We start from the raw sequence: 24020 nt of genomic DNA on the forward strand, positions 1-24020 counted from the left end.
TTGTATTTTGTGCAAAAAGTTGATGAATCTCTAAAAAGAGTTATTTTGCATTGAAAGGGCCAATTCGAAGCAATTGACAAAAATAAACCAAAATAATATGGCATCCTCTTGCTCGTCTGTTTTTTTAACTGTTAATCATGACCTTAACTTTATCATTCACCCAGTTAACACATAAAACACTTCCGTTGTGGTTTTGATTTATCAACTTGTTTCCACATAAATAGCCTACTGAAGTATATTTAAGTATTAACTATACTTAACTGTAATAAAATTACTAGGTACCAGGGGCGGACTGGCCATCTGGCAGACCGGGCAGTTTCCCGGTGGGCCGACGTACTTTTTGGGCCGATCCATCTCATACTATTTTTGTCTGAGCAGCCCAGTTAGCGTCTTTTTTTTCCTAGACAGACCGGCCCACTGACATTTAAGCAGCAGCCCATTGGTTATTTTTTTTAAACGACATTAAGCTGGCCCAATGACGGACCAGCCCAGTCATCGTCCTTTTTTTACCCTAAATAGACCGGCCCACTCACATTTAAGCAGCAGCCAATTGGTTATTTTTTTTAATGACATAAAGCTGGCCCAATCACCGCTTTGGTCTCTGTGCAAGCGAGCGTGCAACGTCGGTCAGTTCACGTGTCAAAATAGAGAGAGAGAGAGATGGAGAAAAAAACTCAAGGGAGGTGCAGAAAAACTGCGCGACAAAAAGAAACAGACTCTTCAGGCAGACGCTGGAAAATAACACAACTGTTTTCTTCAACTCGTGTCGCTGGTGATGATGATGATGATGATGGTGGCGCGTGGCACTGGCAGCACCAGCACACAAAATGTCAGTGAGGAGAGGGAGAGAGAGACGAGGGAGAAGTGAGTTGCGGTAAGCAGAACTGCTTTCAAAACACAAGTTTAGATAGATACCCCTTGATAAAACCAAGTCAAAAACACACAATTATGGTGATAAAGCTGCAACAAAATAATTGCACTCTTTGCTCTGTGACTACAACCCAGTCAATATTTGACGACACTTGACCATTCGTCAATATGTTACGCGGAGGGTATACCTTTCGCGTCATTTTTTGACGAACTGGGGACTTCAATACTATTCTCTTCTCCTATTTTCTTACCATTTTCGCGTCGGTTTAGGGTTAGATTTACATAATGACATCCCTACCCAAACCTAACTCTAACCCCAACGCCAGGTGACAACTGTTTCTAACCCCAACGCCAGGTGACAACTGTTTAATTTCGCGTACACTGTTTAATTTCGCGTACACTGTTTAATTTTGCGTAATCTAACCCTAAACCGACGCGAAAATGGTAAGAAAATAGGAGAAGAGAATGTAACGGACGTAATAGTATTGAAGTCCCCAGTTCGTCAAAAAATGACGCGAAAGGTATACCCTCCGCGTCACATATTGACGAATGGTCAAGTGTCGTCAAATATTGACGACATGGGGTGAGACTGTGTTAGTGACTACGAGAGTGTATCTGATTCGTAGATTTTTCGTTGATTGTCTGTTTCAAAACGTGTCATTTCTCTTCAAGCAAAATCAAACAATCCAGGACATCTGCTTACAGACAAAATATATGTTTATTGTATATAACAACACAATTGACAGATAATGTTAAAAAGCTCTATTACTGTAATCACACAAGTTTAGTTCAGTGAATGTAGTGAATACTTTCCTGTAAGTACTGCAAGTAATAATCAGTTTTTAATATTACTGTAGCACTTGTATTTTGTTAAAAGTCAGCAATTCAATGGCAAATTTTGCCAATTGCACCATCTCTGGTGTCCTGTTCTTCATCATAGGGTACTCTTCATCTGCCTCTCAGACTGTTTACAATCCACACAATTGGTAAAGAATACCATTAGAAAAAAGCGTGTACAATTTTGAGTTGTTGTGTTTGCTTGATGACAACTGAGTTGTAGTTGTGTTCATCTTTAGCAGCCTGCCTGTGTTTAGCATTTATAAAACAAGTTCATTGCAGTGTAAAATGTGTGTTTTACTCAGAAGTTTGTTTAGAGTTTAGCCAAAAGAGTGCATGACGAATGTGTTTAGGCCGCTATGAATTTAGTTCAGAGATTGGGGTTTAGTGTTTTAGCAATTCAGAAAAACTGTAATCAACATATAATATGACAGTTAATCAGATAGGAATATTTTTGTTGTGTTCATTATTTATTATAGGCTGCAGTGTGTAGTGAATAGTGTTTTTAGGACCTAACAAAAATGTTTACAAATGTTTGAAGGATGAAGCTTGTTTAAGGATTCATGTGGATTATACAGTTTTACTGCATTAATAAATAACACGTTCTAGAAGTGTTTGTTGTGTCAACTCTCACTCTTTTCTACCTGCTATTAATTGGGCTTAGTGCTTTTATGGAATTGGAGTTGCTATTGCTTAAAGGCGTGCAAAGATGGGTGGTATTTGTAAATATATGTAGTGTGGGCCGGTTTGGGCCAAAATGCCAGGGCCGAATTTTTGTCCCAGTCCAGCCCTGCTAGGTACTATAGTGTTTTGAACTTTACAGATACTTTGTATTAAAACTATGCATAGATATAAATCTAATGTTTACTAGTACTTTTTCATGTAAACGACGGCTATGGTTAGTTAGGACCAAAGACCAAGGCCCGGTTGCATAAAGCACCTTAAGTGTAATTTTCCCTTAAGTTGTTTCCTTTAAACTTAAGGGTGTTGCAGAAAAACCCTTAAGTTTTTTCTGTTGTGTCTCCATGGCAACGATAGTATTTTATAACAACAAACTGGGGTCACTGTCATGAAACACTTAACGATTACTCTTACCTAAGAGAACCGTTTAAGGGATTATATGCAAAACTCTTTAATTATTATCTTACAGAAGTTAAGGGGAATTTACCCCTTAAGTGTCATACTTAAGGAAAAAACTTAAGGTGCTTTATGCAACCGGGCCCAAACCCCCAAGTAAGTTAGGGGTACTTGGAGCTTCAGACAAAGCACTTGGACCAGACACGCGCCCGCCCGGACGTTCGTCAAAACGTTCGCGCGCCTAGCGCTGTCACGTAAAACCGTTTCTTTTCTCAGCGCGGAGCACGATGGACCAATAAAGAGGTGTGCTACTGTGAGGTAGATTTTTTCCTTTTCAATCATTATTGATGTGTATTTAACGTTTGTGCGTCACTTACGATTATTTTCAAATAGATTTAAATTATAGACATAAATGTAGTGTACAAATAAGAAAAAATAAATAATAATTCGTGACGCATCTTCTAACAGCCTTCAAATGCTTCTAAGTACATTTAGCAGTGAAAGGATGAAAGCAGTAAAGGTTGTGGCGTTCCGAGTGGTTTTGCAGTTGCTAAGCGGTTGCTAGGGGATTAGTGGCAACAAAAGACTAGTTATATGCAAAATAATAAATAACTCTTTACGTTTAGAAATATATTATACACTAGTCAACATTTGAAGTGGATTAAAAGTTTTCAAAAAAGTTTTGTGCTGACAAAAAGTGTTGACTATAGCCTATATTCAAATATCTTCACAGATAGAAAGTCCACTGGCTAAAACATGTACGTCAAGATTTGTTAAAGGGACACTTCACCCATTTGCATTAAGCTTTGTGTAGACCCTTTTACAGTTGGTAAACATTGTGACGTATTTGTGTGGGCGGGGCTTAGCTGGAGGCAAAAAGAGCCGCAGAGGCAATGTTGACAAGCTTAAGATAGCACGTTTTAGGAGGGATTTATTAAACATGGATGCAGAAGCAGTTTTGGAAGTGTCCGAATATATACAGTCACTGATTCTGCGGGACCGTGACAGCTATTTTTGTAAATTAACTCTTGCAATTTTAACCAGGTTTTAGATATTTCCTAGACAACATATGAATTACTTTCAGGTGGTTTGGGTAATTTTGTCTAGGCTTACTGTCTTATGTAACCTATCGTTGGGCTAACTATGATTAGCAATGTGGATTATTTTAAAGGAATAGTCTACTCATTTTAAATATTAAAATATGTTATTACCTTAACTAAGAACTGTTGATACATCCCTCTATCATCTGTGTGCGTGCACGTAAGCGCTGGAGCGCGCTGCGACGCTTCGATAGCATTTAGCTTAGCCCCATTCATTCAATTGTACCATTTAGAGATAAAGTTAGAAGTGACCAAACACATCAACGTTTTTTCTATTTAAGACGAGTAGTTATACGAGCAATTTTGGTGGTACAAAATAAAACGTAGCGCTTTTCTAAGCGGATCTAAAAGAGGAACTATATTTTATGGCGTAATAGCACTTTTGGGAGTACTTCGACTCGGCGCAGTAACACCCTCCCTCTCCCATTATGAGAGTGAGAAGGGGAGCGGACTTTTCAGGCATATGGCATACACATCTATCGCTGTATGTTTGTTTAACATTTAAGCTAAACAATAGCGCGGTTGGCGACTTTTCACCTATAAAACAGAAACTTGCTGATTTGTACTAGATAAAACCAACACAACAGTACATATGCATAGATTACTTTACCTGATATGAAGTGTGCACTGCAAACACGTCTCCGTCCAGTCTGTACACCGTATTGCATTCAACCACAATTGTCTTCTTGATTTCTGTGAAGGAATGTCTGCCGGGATTCGGTAAAACTTTAGTTTTGAATCAAAAGTGCTGTTCCTTCTATTCTGGCAGCCAAAAACACAACAAGGTGACATTGTAAAGTCAAAAACTCAAACCGGCTATGAGTTGCTACTTATTTTTTGCCTCCAGCTAGAGCGGTGACGTCACAGTGACGTGGGTGATTAAGGGGTCTATAGTTAGAATCCCAGTCATGTTTTTGAATGGTCGTGCATCATTTCCTCAGTTGCCGCTGAAGAATTAAGATTTCAGTGTTGCACTTCCTTTTTTCAATGATGTAAAATCATCATTTTGCATCATTGAAAGCAGGAAGTCCAATATCTTTGTTGAGGGGGTGAGACTACAAACACCCCTTTTCTTTGTCAAATAGGCACCAAATTCGAAATGTATGTTACATTTCAACTACAAATATGACGCACTTTCAATAAAGATGAATGTTTCTACGGGTGAAATGCTCCTTTAAGTGCCTGATTAGAAAACTAAACGATTTATGATATATGGCATCTTAGCTGTATTTAACTTCATGCGGTGCTGTGCAGATCGTTCGTCATATGACATCACAGTACTGCGAGAGCTTAGCATACTTACTTTGATGTCATTCGCCGATCGGTCTGCGCAGAACTGCATGAATTCGAACACACTTGATGTGAATACAACCACTGATGTTTTCAACTTTGTGTTAGTAACCCATATATACACATACATGTGTATGGGTATGTGTGGTGTGTTGGCACCATGAGTGTGAAGTTTACGTAAATGTAATTGTATAATAATAAAATATGTATGGTATACTTTTTATAAAATATTTAAACCGTTACTGTACCGTACCCTACAGCCCCTGCCACTCTTTCACCCACATATATTCGCACATCTATGCATTTGTGAAGTATTCAGCAAAGGAGTACACATATGAATGACAGGTAGGTAGGTAGGTAGGTTGGTAGATAGATAACTTTAGATAGATAGATCCATAGATAGATAGAATTTTCAATCAAATAGGTTTTTATCTATTTGTGTACCTAGCTGCACACAGCAGATTGGATGCATGTCTGTCTTCCCACCCTGGGGAATGGGAATAGATTCTTGCCTTGGTGGAATCACGGTTGGCAGACTATGAAAGATGAAGGGACCATGGTGCTCCTGATGAAAGGCTTTGAATCTTACTTACCCGTCAACTTACTCTAATGGTACAGTCCACAATCTTAAAGGCAAAGTGTTAATGTTTTTTAAATGAAACTGCCAGTAATCTTCTTCCTTAACAACACACTCTGTGTTTTGCTTATAACAGGGATCCTTTAATATTTATAGATGAGAGAGTACTAATATAAAAATCAGACTGAAGTGGTAACAATTCAAGGAAAAGAAGTAAAAAAAGATGGCAGTTCCACTTAAAATAGCTTTCTCCTGAATCCTTTCATATTTGTCTCTCTAAAATGAAAATTAAAAAATTACTTATACTTGCTGTCGTGGCTTTTCTTATACAGTGTATTTTTAAAGGGTCCATGGCATGAAAATCTGACTTTTTCCATGTTTTAGTGCTATGATTGCGGTCCCCAGTGCTTCTATCAACCTAGAAAATGTGAAAAGATCAACCCATTAACTTAGTTTTGGTAAACCATTCTCTACAGGCACAGGTCGTTGAAATTTGGCCCTCTTAATGATGTCATAAGGAGCTTTTATTAGAATAATACCACCCCTTAATCTGCACTATGCAACCAAAGCACTGCCATTTAGTGCAGAGAAAAGCACAATTGAGTTTTAATTGGAACAAACCACCATCATTGTGATCAGTGTTTGAATTTTATCAGCTCATTTGCATTTTAAAGGACACACCCAAAACGGCACATTTTTGCACACACCTACAAAGTGGCAATTTTAACATGCTATAATAAAGCAATAAACCCCAAGAAGCAGTGGGTTACCAGTGCATTTGACAACAGCTAAGGGGCGTTGTTAGGCACGACGCGAAGCGGAGCTGTTATAAAATGCACTGGTAACCCAACGCTTCGAGGGGTTTATTGCGTTTATAAAACGGTTACTTCATATGCATAAAGTTAGCGGGATTTTATAAAATTAAACACAAATAAGTTGTAATTATATTAGTATAAATACTCTTCCGCCAAACAAAGTAGTTCCTCAGAATCAAGTGTGACTGAAACAGAGCGCAGTTCACAAACAACACAGACGCAGCAAAGATACAATGAAAATATGATTAAAGACGGTGGTGTTTATTTTATAAATCACCATTCATCTAATTTATACATTAACATTTATATTGTGCTGTTGAAGTGATGATCAAATATGCTTGTAAGCATATGCTGAACTCTTTCCCCGTCAGCGTTTTTTTTTAAGTTGCCACCCGGTTTTAGTTTAATGCCTTACAGAAAAATTATCTTCTTTAAATAAACATAAATATAAAATGAAAGAACAGACCATCCGCTTTTAAACAACAACAACAACAAAAAGTTTCATCCTACCTTAATTTGTTCTCTTATCAGTTATCACCTCTCAAATTTTCAGCTAAAAGCGGAGAAAATTCCATTTTTGTGAAGAACTTTAGTAAGAAATCATCAGATTCAGACATGAACAGTACTACACTGTGTTTTCAGTGAATGCGTCAGTGTTTAAGTTGGGAAAGATCGCCACCCAGTGGATAATAGCGGGCGTATGAACTTCAGTTATAAACTCCTCAGACAACGTTTTCTCTTTATTGACGAGATGACTCAACAGTTTTTATTGACATTTATTTGGATATCGCCATTAATTGTGCAATTGTAGACAAATTAAAAATATGATTAAAGACTGTTGTGTTTATTCTCATAAATCAGTACGCAGCAACAGTGGCGCAGTGATACTAATGTAATGTGGTCTGAACCGTGAGGTTACCGGTGTATTTTATCACGGCTTAGAACGCGTTTCAACCAATCAGAATGAAGAACCAAAACTGCCCGTTTTATAATTAATTATTTATATGGTATTTTGAGCTAAAACTTCACATATGTGCTCTGGGGACACCAAAGATTTATTTGACATCTTAAAAAAGCCATGGCCCCTTTAACCCTCATAAGCCCCTAGCTTCCACTACACACTAAGGGTCAGTATGACCCCAATAATTGATTAAATATATATTTTATAATTACTCTTTTTAACCATACAAAAATATAAAACATTTTGTTTACCTCTCGTCTATACATTAAAACCCTATAACTGTCACTGTCCCACAGGTGGGACGTTTGGCATTACATATTTAAAACAATTACATAGTCTAAACCTACACCACTCTTGACAAACTATATACCGTTGGAAAGGTCTAAGAATGTTGGTTTAATATATCCACACATTATTTTAAAAAAAAAATCATGTAGTAAGAGTCATTTTCTAAAATGTCGCAGACCAACAGGTGGGCCCAAAATGTTATTACATATTTATTTGTAAATATCCCATTAACCTGAAATAACATCGACAAACTATATATTGTTGGAAAGCTCAGGGAATGTAGTTTTCATATTTCAAGGCCATTTGATGATAGAATTTGTATAGGGACAGTTATTTTGTTAAATGTCACTCACCCCATAGGAATACATATAAATGATTATATATTTATAACACTAATACCCTATAATCTTGAAATAATCTTGACAAACTATATATTGTTGGAAAGCTCTAGGAATGTAGTTTTCATATTTCAAGGCCATTTGATGATGGAAATTTAGTAGGGACAGTCATTTTGTTATTTGTCACTGACCCTGTAGGAGTCCATGTGAATTCGTATAATTCTAATATTCTTCAAAATGAATACATGAATCTTCAAAAATCTTGACAAACTATATATTGTTGGAAAGCTCTAAGAATGTAGTTTTCATATTTCAAAACCTTTTTGCATTAAAAACAATGCAGAGACAGTCATTTATTAACTTGTGACAAGATATTGCAACTAACCGTTGACACCTAGTGGCCTTGGTTGGTAAAACCACTAAAAGTGTGACAGAAACTTCATTTTTTGTTATTTTCACTTAAAATTTGGTTCAGAACTAGTTGAGACTTGTGTCTTTATTGTTGTGGTGTTTTGAGAGTAAAACATTTTATTTTTTATATACATTTGATTAGAGAGTATATACTTTATTGCATTATTTTTATTATTTCAAATAAATTTAAACGGGTATAACTTTTTTGTCATTTAATATTTACAACTTCAAACACCTCAGTGTAAAACTATAAATTCTTTAGAATGAAGATTTTGCTTCTAAACCAAAGAATGCCAGAGTTATAGTAATTTTAACGTGCAGATCACCTTTTCACCCCCCCCCCCCACTCAAAAGGGGCGGTGACAGTTATAGGGTTAATGCTGTGTTTTGGGAGATAAAAGTACTTTTGTACCTATTTACCCCAGAATTTCTCAACTACACAATAAGCTTGCATGTGAAATGTTAAATTTTTATGGGGTTGTTTCCCGAACAGGGATTATCTTAAGACAGGGCTAGGCCTTAGTTAATTAGAAAATATAACTTGTTTTAACAAACATGCCTTACTAAAAACATTACTTGTGTTCATTTTGAGGCAAAACAAAGGGCACTGATGTATTTAAAGATATGTCAGTGCAAGTTGTTTTCAGTTTGGACAGCTCTTACATTTATTTTAGTCTAGGACTAGTCTAATCCCTGTCCGGTGTGGTTCAAACCAATAAAAATGCTGACCAACCAATCAAAATAAGGCACACTAATTAAACACCTGAAAAATCAGGTCTGAAGGGGTTAAGTTGTTTCTGGATATTGATCTAAGTGTTAGGTGTTGAATTCTGCCAACTGCTGGTTAGAGACCAATCTAAAAGGATTACAGTTTAGGAAATAAATTACTTTGTCCAGCAGAGGGCCATAAAGAGCCATTCATTTTACTGGATGTGGTCTTTTTAAATTGTAGATTTTTTTGTAGTTTTTGATGCATTTTGATGTTTAAAAAAAAGCCAAATTATAAAATATTATTATTTAAAGTAAACTAAGTGTAAAATATATAATTAACTTTAGAATGTGTAAATACTTTACCTAATATGTAAATAAAACCAATAACAATATGCAGAAATGTGTGTGTGTGTGTGTGTGTGTGTGTGTGTGTGTGTGTGTGTGTGTGTGTGTGTGTGTGTGTGTGTGTGTGTGTGTGTGTGTGTGTGTGTGTGTGTGTGTGTGTGTGTGTTTGCGTGTGTGTTGATTTTTTTTTTAAATAAAAAAATATATAATTTCCCATTCCTTTGCAGAAGTAAAACAGTCACTGTATTAAGATTAAGATGTCATACTTCCTGTTAATTTGTTACTCTAGAAACAGAAGGTCAAGACAAGTGCATTGCATTGTGGGATACACTGTTTGATGCAGTGTGCATTAATCGTATTCGGCACATCCTGGCAAATGTGGAAGGTCACCTGCGTATCTTATCAATGCATTATGCTATTTCCAATAATAAAAGGCTCCCCCTAATAAAGCCGTTTATAGAGTATATTGGAAATTCAACCATAATTTTTCAAGAAAATAACTTATAACCAACCTCTGAATTAGGCAAGCACCACAGTAAAGTCTTGAGAAAAAAATGTAGCATGTACAGTTTACAGGCTCATTGTTGCATGCTACATATGAAGTATGCAGTATACACTGTTTAGTATGCAGTATTCCAATCCTCACATTGCCACTGCCTGCCACATGACAGCAGATTCTTTACACAGAAACAACTCTGCAGCGTTGCCAAGGCAACGGTTACAGAAAGCCTTGACAACCGGAGTACCTTCGTTATCATCTTCATCCTATCTTTCATTCGTTTATTCCCTCTCTTTTTAGCCGTTCCATTTTCATTCAGTCTGTAATCTCGCTTTTGAACCCTCTCTCCACACATCTTCACCTCCCCTTCCATCTTTAGATGTCTCCTCCCTCCGTGCGCGTGCTCTCTCTCTCTCTACCTCTCTACATCTTCTGTCGTTTCAGTGCATTCCCTCTTTCTTTCTCCCCCCTCTCGTCTCCGCACTCATCCTCCCCTCGCCATCACTTTTTAATTGCTCGTATCCTCCATCTCTCCGTTTCGTCATTTTTGGATCTCACCCCTTACCCGCATCCCTCCTCGTCCTTTCCTCGTTTGCCGGATCCCGAAACCAGACCTCCTCTCATCCCTCCCCTCCCTCGTTACGTCCCCCCTCCCTTCATACTCGTGCTCGTTCTCTTCAATGCTTAAGTCAGTCAAAGGGGATACAGAGAAGAAAAGAGAAGCGAACGCCGGGCGCTGAGAGCGAGAGAAAGAGAGAAGGAGAAAAGCTGGAGGGAGAGAGGGGAGAGGGGGGTACGGGGGTTTGGATACATCTCCATCTGACTTCTCTCTGCCATGGACTGCCTCTGCATAGTGACCACCAAGGTAAGCCGATTCAGCGCAATATGCGGTGTGGACGCGAGGGGGAAACTTTCATTTACTCTCGCGCTGCTGGTGCGTAAACCTGGTAACGTGAAGGGAGCGCGTTGTAACGAGCTCATCTGGAGATATTTGTGGCTTCAGCACTTCTTTGTTCTTTTGTCTCATCCATCTCTCTTATACGAGCTCGCGTTGAGATTGAATTCCGGGCTGTTTTATTTGAATTCCCCCCTTTTTCATTCCTGCACGTTTTGCGCGTGATGGGCCGTCCCAGCAAACACCAAACGTTCCCTAACGTTGTCATTTGCTTCCCGTTTGGTTATCTTTGGGGAACTAAATAAGATGCTCAACGTGTTCTTTATTTAACATAGATTTAACCTAACCTTATTTATTATTTTTTACAACCATCCCAGTGCTGCATGCAGTTTTTGTGTGAAATAATACAAATAATGTATACATTCTGTAAAAGCTTTGTTTAACAGTTCGTTTATTTGTATAATTACAAACAACTTCAGACTTGGGAGACATCAGTGCGCAATACCGCCTTAATGAAGAAATTAGCACAAAAACAAACCTAAAGGAAACGTTTTATTTACGTTAAGAAAACTTTCATGACTAAACAATACCAAACGTTAGTTAGCTGGAGTTCTGATCCGTTGAAAAAGGAGGCCCGCGTTTTGTTTTTAGTTGAACTTTTAACTTGACGAGGCGTCATAAAGAGAGATTCATAAGCAGCGGGAAGCGTTGTCCATCTGCCGCGTGCAGAACGCAGACGCGTCTTGTGTGACAGCGCGTGAAGCTGGGGCGCGTGCTGTGGTGCAGAGTCAGAAATTAACTTAAAAAGTAAACGGACACCAAGGCGTTGATTTTCAAAGGTTTTTGAGAACATAATTGCTTTTCCAAGCATGTAAGACATGTCAAATTGAGATACAGTACTTAGTCAGTCATTATACTATCCAGTCCTCTACCATTACAGTGGATTTTATCAACATTGGAAGTGTTTCTGTTTCCCATGCAGTGTTTTGAGAGCTTATTTTACTACTTTTAAAATCTCTTCATATTACCCATGCGTACACTCAGTTACAGGTCACTACAGTGTCCAGAGGGAAACTAAATGAAGACACACATAAAACCAAAAGACAACACAGTGCCAGTCTTCAAGCCCTGGTTAATTTCTATTCCTGCTGTGGCTCTTCACAGACCTGTGGTGCCGGTAGTGAGGAAGATAATGATGATGAGGAGGAAGGGATTACAAAGACTAAAACATGAAGAGCAAAGAAAAGCAGTTCTGTTAAATTACAAAGGGGAGGAGGTATATGTGTGGGAGACGAGAGGTCGACCACACGAGCTAAAGCTTTCATTAATAAACACTTGCATGCTTGTGTGATTCGTCATCTAAATGCAGAGCCCTGAGGGCTGTGTGTATATGCGTGTGTGTGCGTGGAGGTGAGACACATCCCACTGCTCTGGACGGCATGCGCCTCTTTGTCCATGTCGTGTTGCTGGCAAAGCTTTCTGAGCGGTTTACGTAACGTTGCCCGGTGCGCTTGTGTCTGTTCTATCACTTCTTCTTTTTCTCTTTTGAGGTCTTCACAATGACTCCCACCTCACATGCTACGCCTCAGCACTTGAATGACCTCACTCCCAACAGACCTACTGCACTGAATTTATGAGTGAGAGTCATAGGTAAAGAGAGAGCTAGAGAGAAAGAGAGGGAGCTGAGAAATTAACACATCGTCTGTGTGGGATGAGATGAAAATGGTGCACTGCTCTTTAAATGTATGGGTAGAAAAGACTGACAGTGTTTTTAGTCATGGCCTAAAACTCTTTCAAAGCTTTGCAGAATTAGTGTTTAAACATTTATTTTACTCTAAACACAAAACTTACCCTTAAAGTTACACGACTCCAGTCATATCAGTAAGCTAACATAAATGGAAGTAGGTCTTCTCATGGATGTATTGCTGTTTATAAAAATACTTTTAAACATCCAGCTATTGTACTTCAATAACCATCAATCATATCTAATATATATTTTTATGAATAATAGTGCAAAATAAACCATATGACATAACATTAGTTTTGTTTGTTAGCCCCCGGTGGAAGATTATTTGTGCAATAAGCAAAGATCTAATTCAGCCCACTTAAACCTTAGCAAGCACACATGCGGCTAAAATAATTCACATTCAAAACTTTTCAAATTGAATAAACTATGTATTACGCAGTGGCGGCTCGTGACTGCTCATCCGAGGGGCGCAAATTCAAAATAAGTGTTCAGAGTGTCATGTGTGTTGCTTGTGTTTTCAAAATATGTGTTCTGCACGTTGAGCGATCCTATGTGCATAACGCGTTGTCAAAATAAGTGCCTGCTGCACACGCGTCAAAACCGTTTATGATAAAAGAGACGCTCACGTTCACAAAATACATGCAAGACACTCCCTTAAAGGCGGAGTTCACGATGTTTGAAAGCCAATGTTGATATTTGAAATCACCTAAACAAACACGCCCCTATCCCAATAGAATCTGGACCTTCTGTTGATAGACCCGCCCCACTCATACGCAACCCGGCAAGGATGTCGGTTAGTAGACACGCTCCTTACTGCTGATTGGCTATAAGTGTGTTTTGGTAGTCGGCCCGTCTCCTTTTCCAAAGCGTTTTTCAAACATCGTGACTCATCGAACTCTGATTACGCATGAAATTATGCAAGTATCTGGCAAAGAGTGTCTCTTTTATCATAAACCCTTTAGACGCGTCTGCAGCAGGCACTTGTTTTGACAACACACGTGATGCACATAGGATCGCTCAACGCGTAGAACAAATATTTTGAAATTCAAACCACACACATGATGGGCTACATACATGTTGTGACGTACTTCGCATCGAGTGCCCTCAAAAAAAGAAGTCATCGGCCGCCACTGGTACTACGCAATGGAATTAGCATGGTTCACATCAAAAAACAACCAAATGTGGTATGACCGTGGTAGTTTTGTAAGAAAAATTGCATCTTTGTGTCTTACTTTAGGACTTTTCTCTTAGTTCACCCACAATCCATTGCCTTACAACCACTTTAAGGGGCTATTTACACTTGGTATTAAGATGTGTTTTCATCAATTGGATCACAAGTGGACAAGAGATACACATCACGTTTACACCTGGTATTTAAATTCATCTCTTTTGTCCACTTTTGACTGCTTCTGTCCTGAATACTGTGAGTGGGTGGTCTGTCGAGACTGTGGGCGAGTCTTTCTGCTGTCATTTAAACGCGAGCGGGAGTAATGACGTGTTTATATGGACGCGAACTAAATATTATGTCGGAGTCCGCTGCTTGTGTTTTTAAGTAAACATGCTGCAGTGTTTTGTAGATGTATATTTAAGAGCTTTCTCTGATATTTCAGCGCAATTGACGAAATAAGATCGCGCAACTTTCACACGCTTGCAAAATGAAACTGCGGAGATCAGCTGCTTTAGTTTTATCAATGAACGGCAAAAATAGCGCTGTACACCGTGTGTTCGCACCAGACGTCAGAAAAGACGTAAAACATTATGTTCAGTACCTCAGATTAGATATATGGGCGGAGAGAAGGCGGTATCCTGTGGCTGTTCGAACACATTCAACCACATGTGCGTTTACACTACAAAAGCAATCCGATCGAAAGGGTTTTCGACTTCCTCTGGATGTAAATCTTCTCTGAGTAACAGTTCAGTATCAAGTAACAAATCTTCTCTGGACAAACCCTACAAAGTCCCGACCAGATTAAATGATCGCATGGTGACAATGGTATGATTGACGCAAGGTTTAGTTGAGGAATTAAAATCCGATCACGCATTCCGTTATCGTCGACATCAAGGAGGGCGCGACTCATGGCTGCGTAGCAACGGGTGACTGGACCCACGCCACGGAGCGCAACTTCCGCTCCCGAGCACTCATAGATATGTAGAGCATTTTGGAAAGTAATGCTTTGACTCGTTTTAACCTGTTGTTTAACGCGTGTGAACGAACACTTGAACGTTTAAATCAAAAATCAAACTAATATAAAACAAAGCGAATAAAAATCTTTCTGCGGGCCAGATTATGTTATATTTTTAAAAAGGTGACGCGGGCCGCAGAGAGGGGGAGCAAGTTTGAGACCACTGGCCTAAACGCTAGCATATCGCATTAGCTAGCATATAGTGCTAACTTAGCAGTAACAAATTTTGTTTTTAACATAGTAACAACATTGTAATTAATTTAATGTGTAATTTAATGTTGGGGCGTACATCTCAACTGTAACGTCACAGTTGGTGTTATGTTGAGATTGGCCTGTTTTCCAGCTGTCTTTTGCGACCCCCTTTATTCATCTATGCCTATAAATACATTTTTACGGCACCTTCAAAGGGATAGTTCACTCCAAAAAAAGAAGAAATTAACTCTTAAAGGTTTAAAATAAGGGTGAGGACATTACGGAATTTAAATTTTTTGGGTGAACTATCCCTTTAAGGTGGTTGTGCGGCGATGACTTTTCACTTGTGCTGCTTTCATACCCACAAAGTCGGTATTGTGTATTATGTTTTGTTGAGCAGTTTTCTGCATTTTGTTGTATACTGTGGTTATCTGTATTTGTGTGTGTGTTTTCCTATATTACTTAAGCATGTGTGTTGTTGTGTTGTAATCAGTTTTTTCGTCCGTGTGCGCGATAGCTCATCTGTGGCCACAGATGCATGCGAATGTCACTTGGTTCCTGTTGGCTTCATTCGATTTAAGCCTGTTCCCTTGGCAACAGAAGCGGGCTCTGCTCATCGGTTGACAGAAGCAGACAATATGAAGTGGGTGTGAGATGAGCAAAGAAAACCATTGAACATTTGTATGTATTTGGTGTGCATTCGATAAGATATGTGTGTGTATCTGGGTCTCATCATTGCTTTCGTTAGTTGGTGTGGATGAAGATGGGCCATTCGGGTGTATGCGTGTTTCTGCTGGATGTGTGTGCACAGAAGCAGAGGTTTATCCTTTGAAAGTCTTTTCGGTTTGACTGAAACTGGATCTCTCCCTATGGTGACTGAGATTGAGCCAAATCTGGCTCCAAGATTTTCGAGAGGGGATGAATCTACCACACATTGACCAGTATAATGTCTATGGATGTATTCAGACTTTACCAAAATTTTAGGAATGCACATAATATTGTTACCAACATTGATAACCAGCTGATTTTACTTAGTGTGACAAAACATTAGATAATTGTGGATTTCGGTTTTCATGCATTTAGTTGATTTTCTGTACTGCAGTTTCAATGTAAAGGTACAGAGATAGATTGCAGCAAAGATTTAACCCTTTCAAAGCACTTTAGATGTAGAATCAATGCACTTGACGTGATCTGTCCCATTAAGAGCCCTGGTTGTGTGTAATAGATTTTACAGCAGGGGTCTTTAACTACTCTTCTTTGAGGGACAGATTTTAAAATGTATAAATATGATGCAGGCCAACCCTTTACCCCTATTTTTACCTTTTTTGTTACTTTTGTTATAGGATTTAAAAAAAAAACATGCATTTTCAAAAAAGATGCACACTTCTTGTATCCAGTATTTTGCCTTTTAATGACTGAAAACTCATATTTTCTTTTTAAACATTTTAAAAACAATTGCGGTTTAACGTTGCAAGAGCCAAATTTCAACAGTTCCACTATGAACATGCACAAAAATGTACAAGTGTAAATAAAGAGTTTGGTTCTAAAACGCACTAAATAAATTTTGACGTAATTTCGGTAAAAAGTGTTTTCTATACCAAGAAATTGACAAGATGAAAACCGCTATTTTCTGTTACAAACTTTTACATAGAATCTTAAGGTTATAACAACATTAAACATTCAAATCCATAATTTGATTTTCAAAGATATAAAAACGGATTATTTTTTCCGCAAAATGCAATAAATACATGAATCCATCCAGCTATAAATCTATTGAATCAATATACAAATGTACATTCATCTTTGCCATGTTATATTCATTTAGTTGTCTAGTGGTATACACTGATTAAAATATAAACATTAATGGCATTAATCAAAACATTTACTTTGTCATATTAAGAACACTGTCATTACTGCTGTCATCCTTGGGATGTCGTCATAGAACTTTTTTGACAGCGATCAACTGTAAAATATTTTGGTCCTGCTCGATTTTTATTGACTTTGAGTAAAATAATGGAAAGTTTTTCATACGTCCCTGGGGTCAATGTGTTAGCATGATAGAAGCTTCATACTGTTGTGTAAGAACAAGCAACAGCCAGCATTTTTCCTTTGGGTGTGTGTGAGTGGCTTACGTTTCTTCCCCGCCACAGAAAACCACCATAGTCAGGTTTATCAATGCCATCAAAAGTATTATTTTGTTTTTGTTTGTTTGTTAATCAGGAGGTACAAAGTAGATGAGGAAAACTAGGATTCTGTGTGTACTCAATGCGCCGCCATTGTTTGTTTCCAGTGCGTGGAATGGTGCGCTGTGATTTGAGCGGATTTATTGCATTCTGAAGAGAAGGATGACTGGCGTTTATCGCGTTTCGGGAAAAAGGGAGAAAAGATGACAGAATAACACGGCGGATATCGGATTTTGCATATTAAGAATTTACTTTTTATTACTGACCTGATACAATACTGATTTTGGTGGCAACTAATAAAAGAAAGGCATTTATCGCGTTTTGGAACCAAACTTTTCAAATAATCAACACATTTATTTTTGTATAGCACTATGAAGAGCTCTTAAACTGTTTAATCTTCATAATATGTTACATTTCAAGTTTTCACAACATATAGCCAGTCTACTCCTAATGACTACAATTGCGCTTTTTAAATATTTAAAAAACTTTCCATTGTACACTACATTCGGATGCCACTGTCGGAGTTTCCCCCCAGTGGCAGTTGTAATGAAATTTCAGTTTAATTGTAAATCCTCGTCAACATGAGCGAGAAGCTCATTCCAGCACAAGAGCCTTTAATCTATGAATATATTTAAAGTTAATAATTTACTTATCAGTAATCTATCAGTAATCAATCGTTTTTAAAGGATTCAAGTGTTATTGATAAAGTTAATCATAAAATGATTAATAATTTTCACCTTGTGGAAAAGTAAAAGTAACCATGCTGATTTTAAATCAGACTTTAAATCGGGCCGGATATATGTGATTGTGGGGCCGCATTTCGCATGTGGCCACCAGTTGACTAGTCCTGTTTTAAAGTTTGGTTACATTTAAAGGTCCACTGTCTAGATTATTAGTGACATCTAGCATTGAGAATTGCACAGCTCATCCCTCCCTTTCGAAACACATAGTGAAGTTATGGTAGCCGTCACAGGACGACACTTGTCATCATCTGAGACATTGTAGTTACAAAACACGCTAGCAGTTTGTCCGTTTCGGGCTACTGTAGAAACATTGCGGCGACTTCCATATAAGGGGACCAACGGGGTATGTAGATAAAGATGGCTTATGATTATATAAGTGCATCAGAATATGTTTTTCAAAATTATGATTATGAATATGATTGAGTTAAATTGATGAAATAAATATGTTTCACCAGTATGAAAAGCTCAGATGGAAAACCCTCTAAGTGCGCCTGACATGTTTTCTTGTAAATTAGCCTTTTTTTGTCAGGCTCTTATGTGTAGGCTCAGTAATTTTACTTTAAAAGGTTTTTAGTCAGTAATTTAAATGTCTTATTTTGACAAATGTCACTTTAGTCATTTTATTGGTATTATTAAAGTCTTTAGCTACAAAATCCCAAAAATATCCTCTAAAAAGTTTTGCACTTTTAATTGTCCTTTCTGAATGTAGATAAAAGGCTCAAAAAGTTGACCAATATCCATATATATTTAATAAACCTCCTTTAACCGAGTAAAAATGTGTGCATCTATGTGCACTGTTGTTCAGTTCTTCTTCCGTGCACTTAGAGTACTGTGCTGAAAAATTGTTGTGGCATTTAATGGATTCTTCCAACAAACCAGTATTTCTGAATAGCTGGCATTAAGCGGATTTGAACCGAAAGTGTTTCATGAACATATAATACGTGCCAAAAGCATTCGATTAATATCATTATCTCATTTTTGACAGAGGTTTAGCGGCTTTTGCCTTTGAGCTCCTCATATGTTTCCTGAAAATTCCAGCCCAGTCTCATGGAGTTGCGTATAAATAGCACAAAGTGTAAAAATCGTGCAATACATACGCCAAATTCCACTTTGGCGTGCATATGATACGCCAGTCCTTCCCATTCACTTAAACGGTGCATCTTTTTTTGTATTTTTATTTATTGGTCTCTCAATTTCTTGCTATTTTTTTACCATTTTCGCTTGGGTTTAGGGTTAGAACAACTTTTTGTTATATAAAAATTACATCCTAACCCAAACCCCAACTCCAAGCGACCATGGCTTAAATATGGACAAAAACATGGAGAAACCTGTATATTAAATAACCTCATTAAGCAAATCTAAAATCTAACCCTAAACCCAAGCGAAAATGGTTCAAAAAACAGAAAAAATTTGAGAAACCAATAAATAAAACAACAAAAAAAGATGCACCGCTCAAGTGAATGGGAAGGACCGGCGTATCATCAAAGTGGAATTTGGCGTATGTATTGCACGATTTTTACACTTCGTGCTATTTATAGGCATCTACATGATACTGGTTAGGAAAATTCATGCACTACCCTAATGAGCTATGCCAAAACAAAACATTCACCACCAGTCTTTGTCTTGCATGTTGAATTTGATCATTTGTCACTGTAGCAAGGTCATAATTCACACTTTCAGTGAAAAACGACCAGATTTTCAAGCAGTTGTTTGGGAAAACGTCACTTTCACAGCTTAACTGAATACAGCCGAACTTGCTAAGGAATCTGAATTCTTGTAATTTTCTGGGCAGAAATTCACACAATGAGTTGTGTACTGTTGTGACTCAGTGTTAAGTTGTTGTTTAAAAGACCTTGTGCTCACCAGGTGCAGATCCATACAGTTGTACATTCAACGTCATATTCTTTCACAGTAGTTTTTTTAATCATATTTTGATACTATTTGTAGAACATTAATAAGTACAAAATAGATTTTAATTTTTTTTTTGCATGTAATAGATATTTTTAACACAAAGGAACTGTTCATAATAAAATTAGAAAATGTGCCATCTGCATTTACTGTGTGCATGGAGCAGATTGAAAGTTAATTTGTAAATCTTTCTGTCTGGCAGCTCTCGAAACGTATTTACACTTTTACACATTCAAACCTAATGCATTATGTTTTGTTATGAGTAAAATTTCAAAAGTAGATGAGAAAATGAGAACAAAATGTACCTTTGACACAGTGGATGTCGGGTCTGAATAAGGGCTAATAATGAACTAAACCTCCTGCAATAAATGTAGGCTACATTTCACAGTTTTATACAACCCCAAAACAGAAAAAGTTGGGACACTGTAGAAATTGTGAGTAAAAAAGGAATGGAATAATTTACTAATCTCATAAACTTATATTTTATTCACAGTAGAATATAGATAACATATCAAATGTTGAAAGTAAGATATTTTGAAATGTCATGCCAAATATTGGCTCATTTTGGATTTCATGAGAGCTACACATTCCAAAAAAAGTTGGGACGGGTGGCAATGAGAGGCCGGAAAATGTGGATGTACATATAAGGAACAGTTGAAAGACCAATTTGCAACTTATTAGGTCAATTGGCAACATGATTGGGTATAAAAAGAGCCTCTCAGAGTGGCAGTGTCTCTCAGTAGTCAAGATGGGCAGAGAATCACCAATTCCCCCAATGCTGTGGCGAAAAATAGTTTTCTGAGCTTCTCAGAGAAAAATTGCAATGAGATTGAAGTTATCATCATCTACAGTGCATAATATCATCCAAAGATTCAGAGAATCTGGAACAATCTCTGTGCATAAGGGTCAAGACCGGAAGACCATACCGGATGCCCGTGATCTTCGGGCTCTTAGACAGCACTGCATCACATACAGGAATGCTACTGTAATGGAAATCATAACATGGGCTCTGGAATACTTCCAGAAAACATTGTCAGTGAACACAATCCACCGTGTCATTCGCTGTTGCCAGCTAAAACTCTGTAGGTCAAAAAAGAAGCCATATCTAAACATGATCCAGAAGCACTGGCGTTTTCCCTGGGCAAGGCTCATTTAAAATGGACTTTGGCAAATTGGAAAACTGTTCTGTGGTCCAACGAATCAAAATTTGAAGTTCTTTTTGAAAAACTGGGATGCCATTTCATCAGGACTAAAGAGGACAATGACAAACCAAGTTGTTATTAGCGCTCTTTTCAGAAGCCTGCATCTCTGATGGTTTGGGGTTGCATGAGTGCGTGTGGCATGAGCAGCTTACACATCTGGAAAGGCACCATCAATGCTGAAAGGTTTATCCAAGTTCTAGGTACATATGATCCCATTCAGACGTCGTCTCTTTCAGGGAAGACCTTGCATTTTCCAACATGACAATGCCAGACCACATACCGCATCAATTACAACATCATGGCTGCTTAGAAGAAGGATCCAGGTACTGAAATGGCCAGCCTGCAGTCCAGATCTTTCACCCAAAGAAAAGATTTGGTGCATCATAAAGCGGAAGATGCGACAAAGAAGACCTAAGACAGTTGAACAGCTAGAAGCCTGTTTTATACAAGAATGGGACAACATTCCTATTCCTAAACATTGGTCCTCCTCCAGCTGTTCCTTTATATGTACATTTAAATTTTCCGGCCTCTTATTGCTACCTGTCCCAACTTTTTTTGGAATGTGTAGCTCTCATGAAATCCAAAATGAGCCAATATTTGGCATGACATTTCAAAATATCTTACTTTCAACATTTGATATGTTATCTATATTCTACTGTGAATAAAATATAAGTTTATGAGATTTGTAAATTGTTCCATTCCTTTTTTACTCACAATTTCTACTATGTCCCAACTTTTTCTGTTTTGGGGTTGTAACATGATGCTTATAAAAAAATGTGCATGTATGTCTGACTTTAAAAGCAACTCCTACTTTGAGCAGAATCATATTGGTTTCAGCATGGTTTCAGTTGCCTCACAATTTCTGACATTCTTGATTTATTTATTTTATTTTATCAGTTTCGGTAAGTTTAACGATTTTTTCATCTTTCACATTCTTCAACCTCAACATTTTTAGAACTGTTTTTTTTTTAAAGATGGCATGCACTTAGATGGTTTTGCAGAGACAAAAGTCGTGTTATAGTCACAAAACATTTGATTAATTTATTTGTGTCCATGGCACAAAATTCTGCTTTTTCTGTGCCATTAGCACAAATGTCTTTTTGTGTCACTCGCACAAATTTCTATAAATCGTTTTTTATGTCCGTTGCACGACTTTATTTATTGTTTATTTTATGTATTGTTTTGTCATAGTTTTTTTCTTGTTTTCTTACCATTGTCATTTGGGGCTGAGGTTAGAATCAATTTCTGTTACATTTTTAGACATCCTAACTAGGGGTGTCATGATTCTCCAAACATCGATTCATTACATTTTCAATTCTAAGGTCACAATTCGATTCGATTCTCGGTTTTTACTTTTTTTTGAAAGCACAAAAAAATGCTATGCCATTTTTAGACTTTTATGAAATATAATATCTGACCTTGACGCGGGATATCCCCTGCCATGTTAGGCGTGCTGCCAATGGGAAAATATGGTACACGCACATGCCTGACGAAACTTCCTGTCAGAAGAACATTCCTGTCAGTACTTTGAACTTAAAAACACGCTTTTAAGCGGACGTGACATGGGGGCGTGGCAGCATCGACGATTTTTTTTTATTCGAAGTTCGAGGTTGTGAATCGTGACACCCTTAATCCTAACCCAAACCCCAACAACGCCAACTCCAGGCGAGAAAATTTGTTAAATACAAATGATATGACTAAAGTGACATTTGTGAAAATAAGACATTCCAATTACTGACTAATAACCTTTTCAAGTGAAATTACTAAATCTAAACATAAGAGCCTGATTAAAAAAAGGCTAATTTACAAGAAAACATACCAGACGCACTTAGAGGGTTTTGCATCTGAACCCTTCATATGGACCACATTTACCAGGAAAAGTCTTTGCCGTTTCTCCTTTTGTGTAAATTGAATAATCTTAGAATTGTTATTTTTGGGTGAACTGTTCTTTTATGCCGGCAGTTTTCATCTGTTTCTGCAAAAACTCATTAGTTATAAAGAAGAGGACATGTGCAGGCACCGATCTGTGGTGTACTGTTTTAAGAGAACTTTCTGATGTGATCTGAAAATGGTCTCCATGGATATTAGCAAGCCATTTAAAAAAAACTTCACACGTCTGTGAGAGCGAGAAAAGTCTAGAGATTGGCACAGTGTGTGATTACTTCTACAAAAGTAAGTGTGTGTGTGTACCTGTGTGTCTGCATATGTGTTTGTGATATCGTGTGTGTTTGTCTGAAAACTGGCTGTGACAGGAGCGGTTTGGCTAACATACAGGAGGCAGATGGCCTATTTAAAATGGAAAGGACTTCGATGGCGGGCCAAGCAAACTGATGTTCACCCTCCATGATTAGACCAGGCCCAGACCAGATCCAGACCACCCAGTATATCACATGTCTCACACACAAACACACGCATGATGAAACTGAGATGTTACGTGTGAATGGGTGAATAAGCACAGTAATGTAATACGCAGATGTAGACATTTTGGCCAATACTGACAGCTGATAATGATTTTTATGTTATAAATCTACATTTACATTTGGCAGATAATTCGAAATGAAAATCGAACCGTTCCTTGGTGTTGTCAGTGCCATATTGTACAGTTTGATACATTTGTAAAACTGGCACAAAAATATATACCATTTTAAAATGCACCTATTATTAACCATTTTTTACAAGATGTAAAATAAGTCTCAGGTGTACCCAAAATATGTGACTCTTTAAATGTTCAAAATGTCTCTATTTGGGTAGGAGCAAAAATGTGCTGTTTTCGTGTCTGTACCTTTAAATGCAAATGAGCTACTGCTCCTCACTTCCTTACCAAAAGAGACAGTTAGCGTTTTTAGAT

At 37.7% G+C, this 24020-nt stretch overlaps 1 protein-coding gene across 1 annotated transcript in view; it reads left to right on the forward strand.

Moving 5' to 3' along the window:
• The first annotated feature begins 10430 nt into the window (after positions 1 to 10430).
• The window catches only part of dlg4a (discs, large homolog 4a (Drosophila)), a 139891-nt gene continuing 126301 nt past the window's right edge, over positions 10431 to 24020 (forward strand). The window contains exon 1 of the mRNA XM_055200809.2: positions 10431 to 10984. Coding sequence (XP_055056784.1) covers positions 10955 to 10984 — 30 coding nt within the window. The 5' untranslated portion in view covers positions 10431 to 10954. The remainder of the gene's footprint in view (positions 10985 to 24020) is intronic.

The sequence above is a fragment of the Misgurnus anguillicaudatus genome, chromosome 22 (assembly GCF_027580225.2).
Source record: "Misgurnus anguillicaudatus chromosome 22, ASM2758022v2, whole genome shotgun sequence".
Taxonomy (NCBI): Eukaryota; Metazoa; Chordata; class Actinopteri; order Cypriniformes; family Cobitidae; genus Misgurnus; species Misgurnus anguillicaudatus.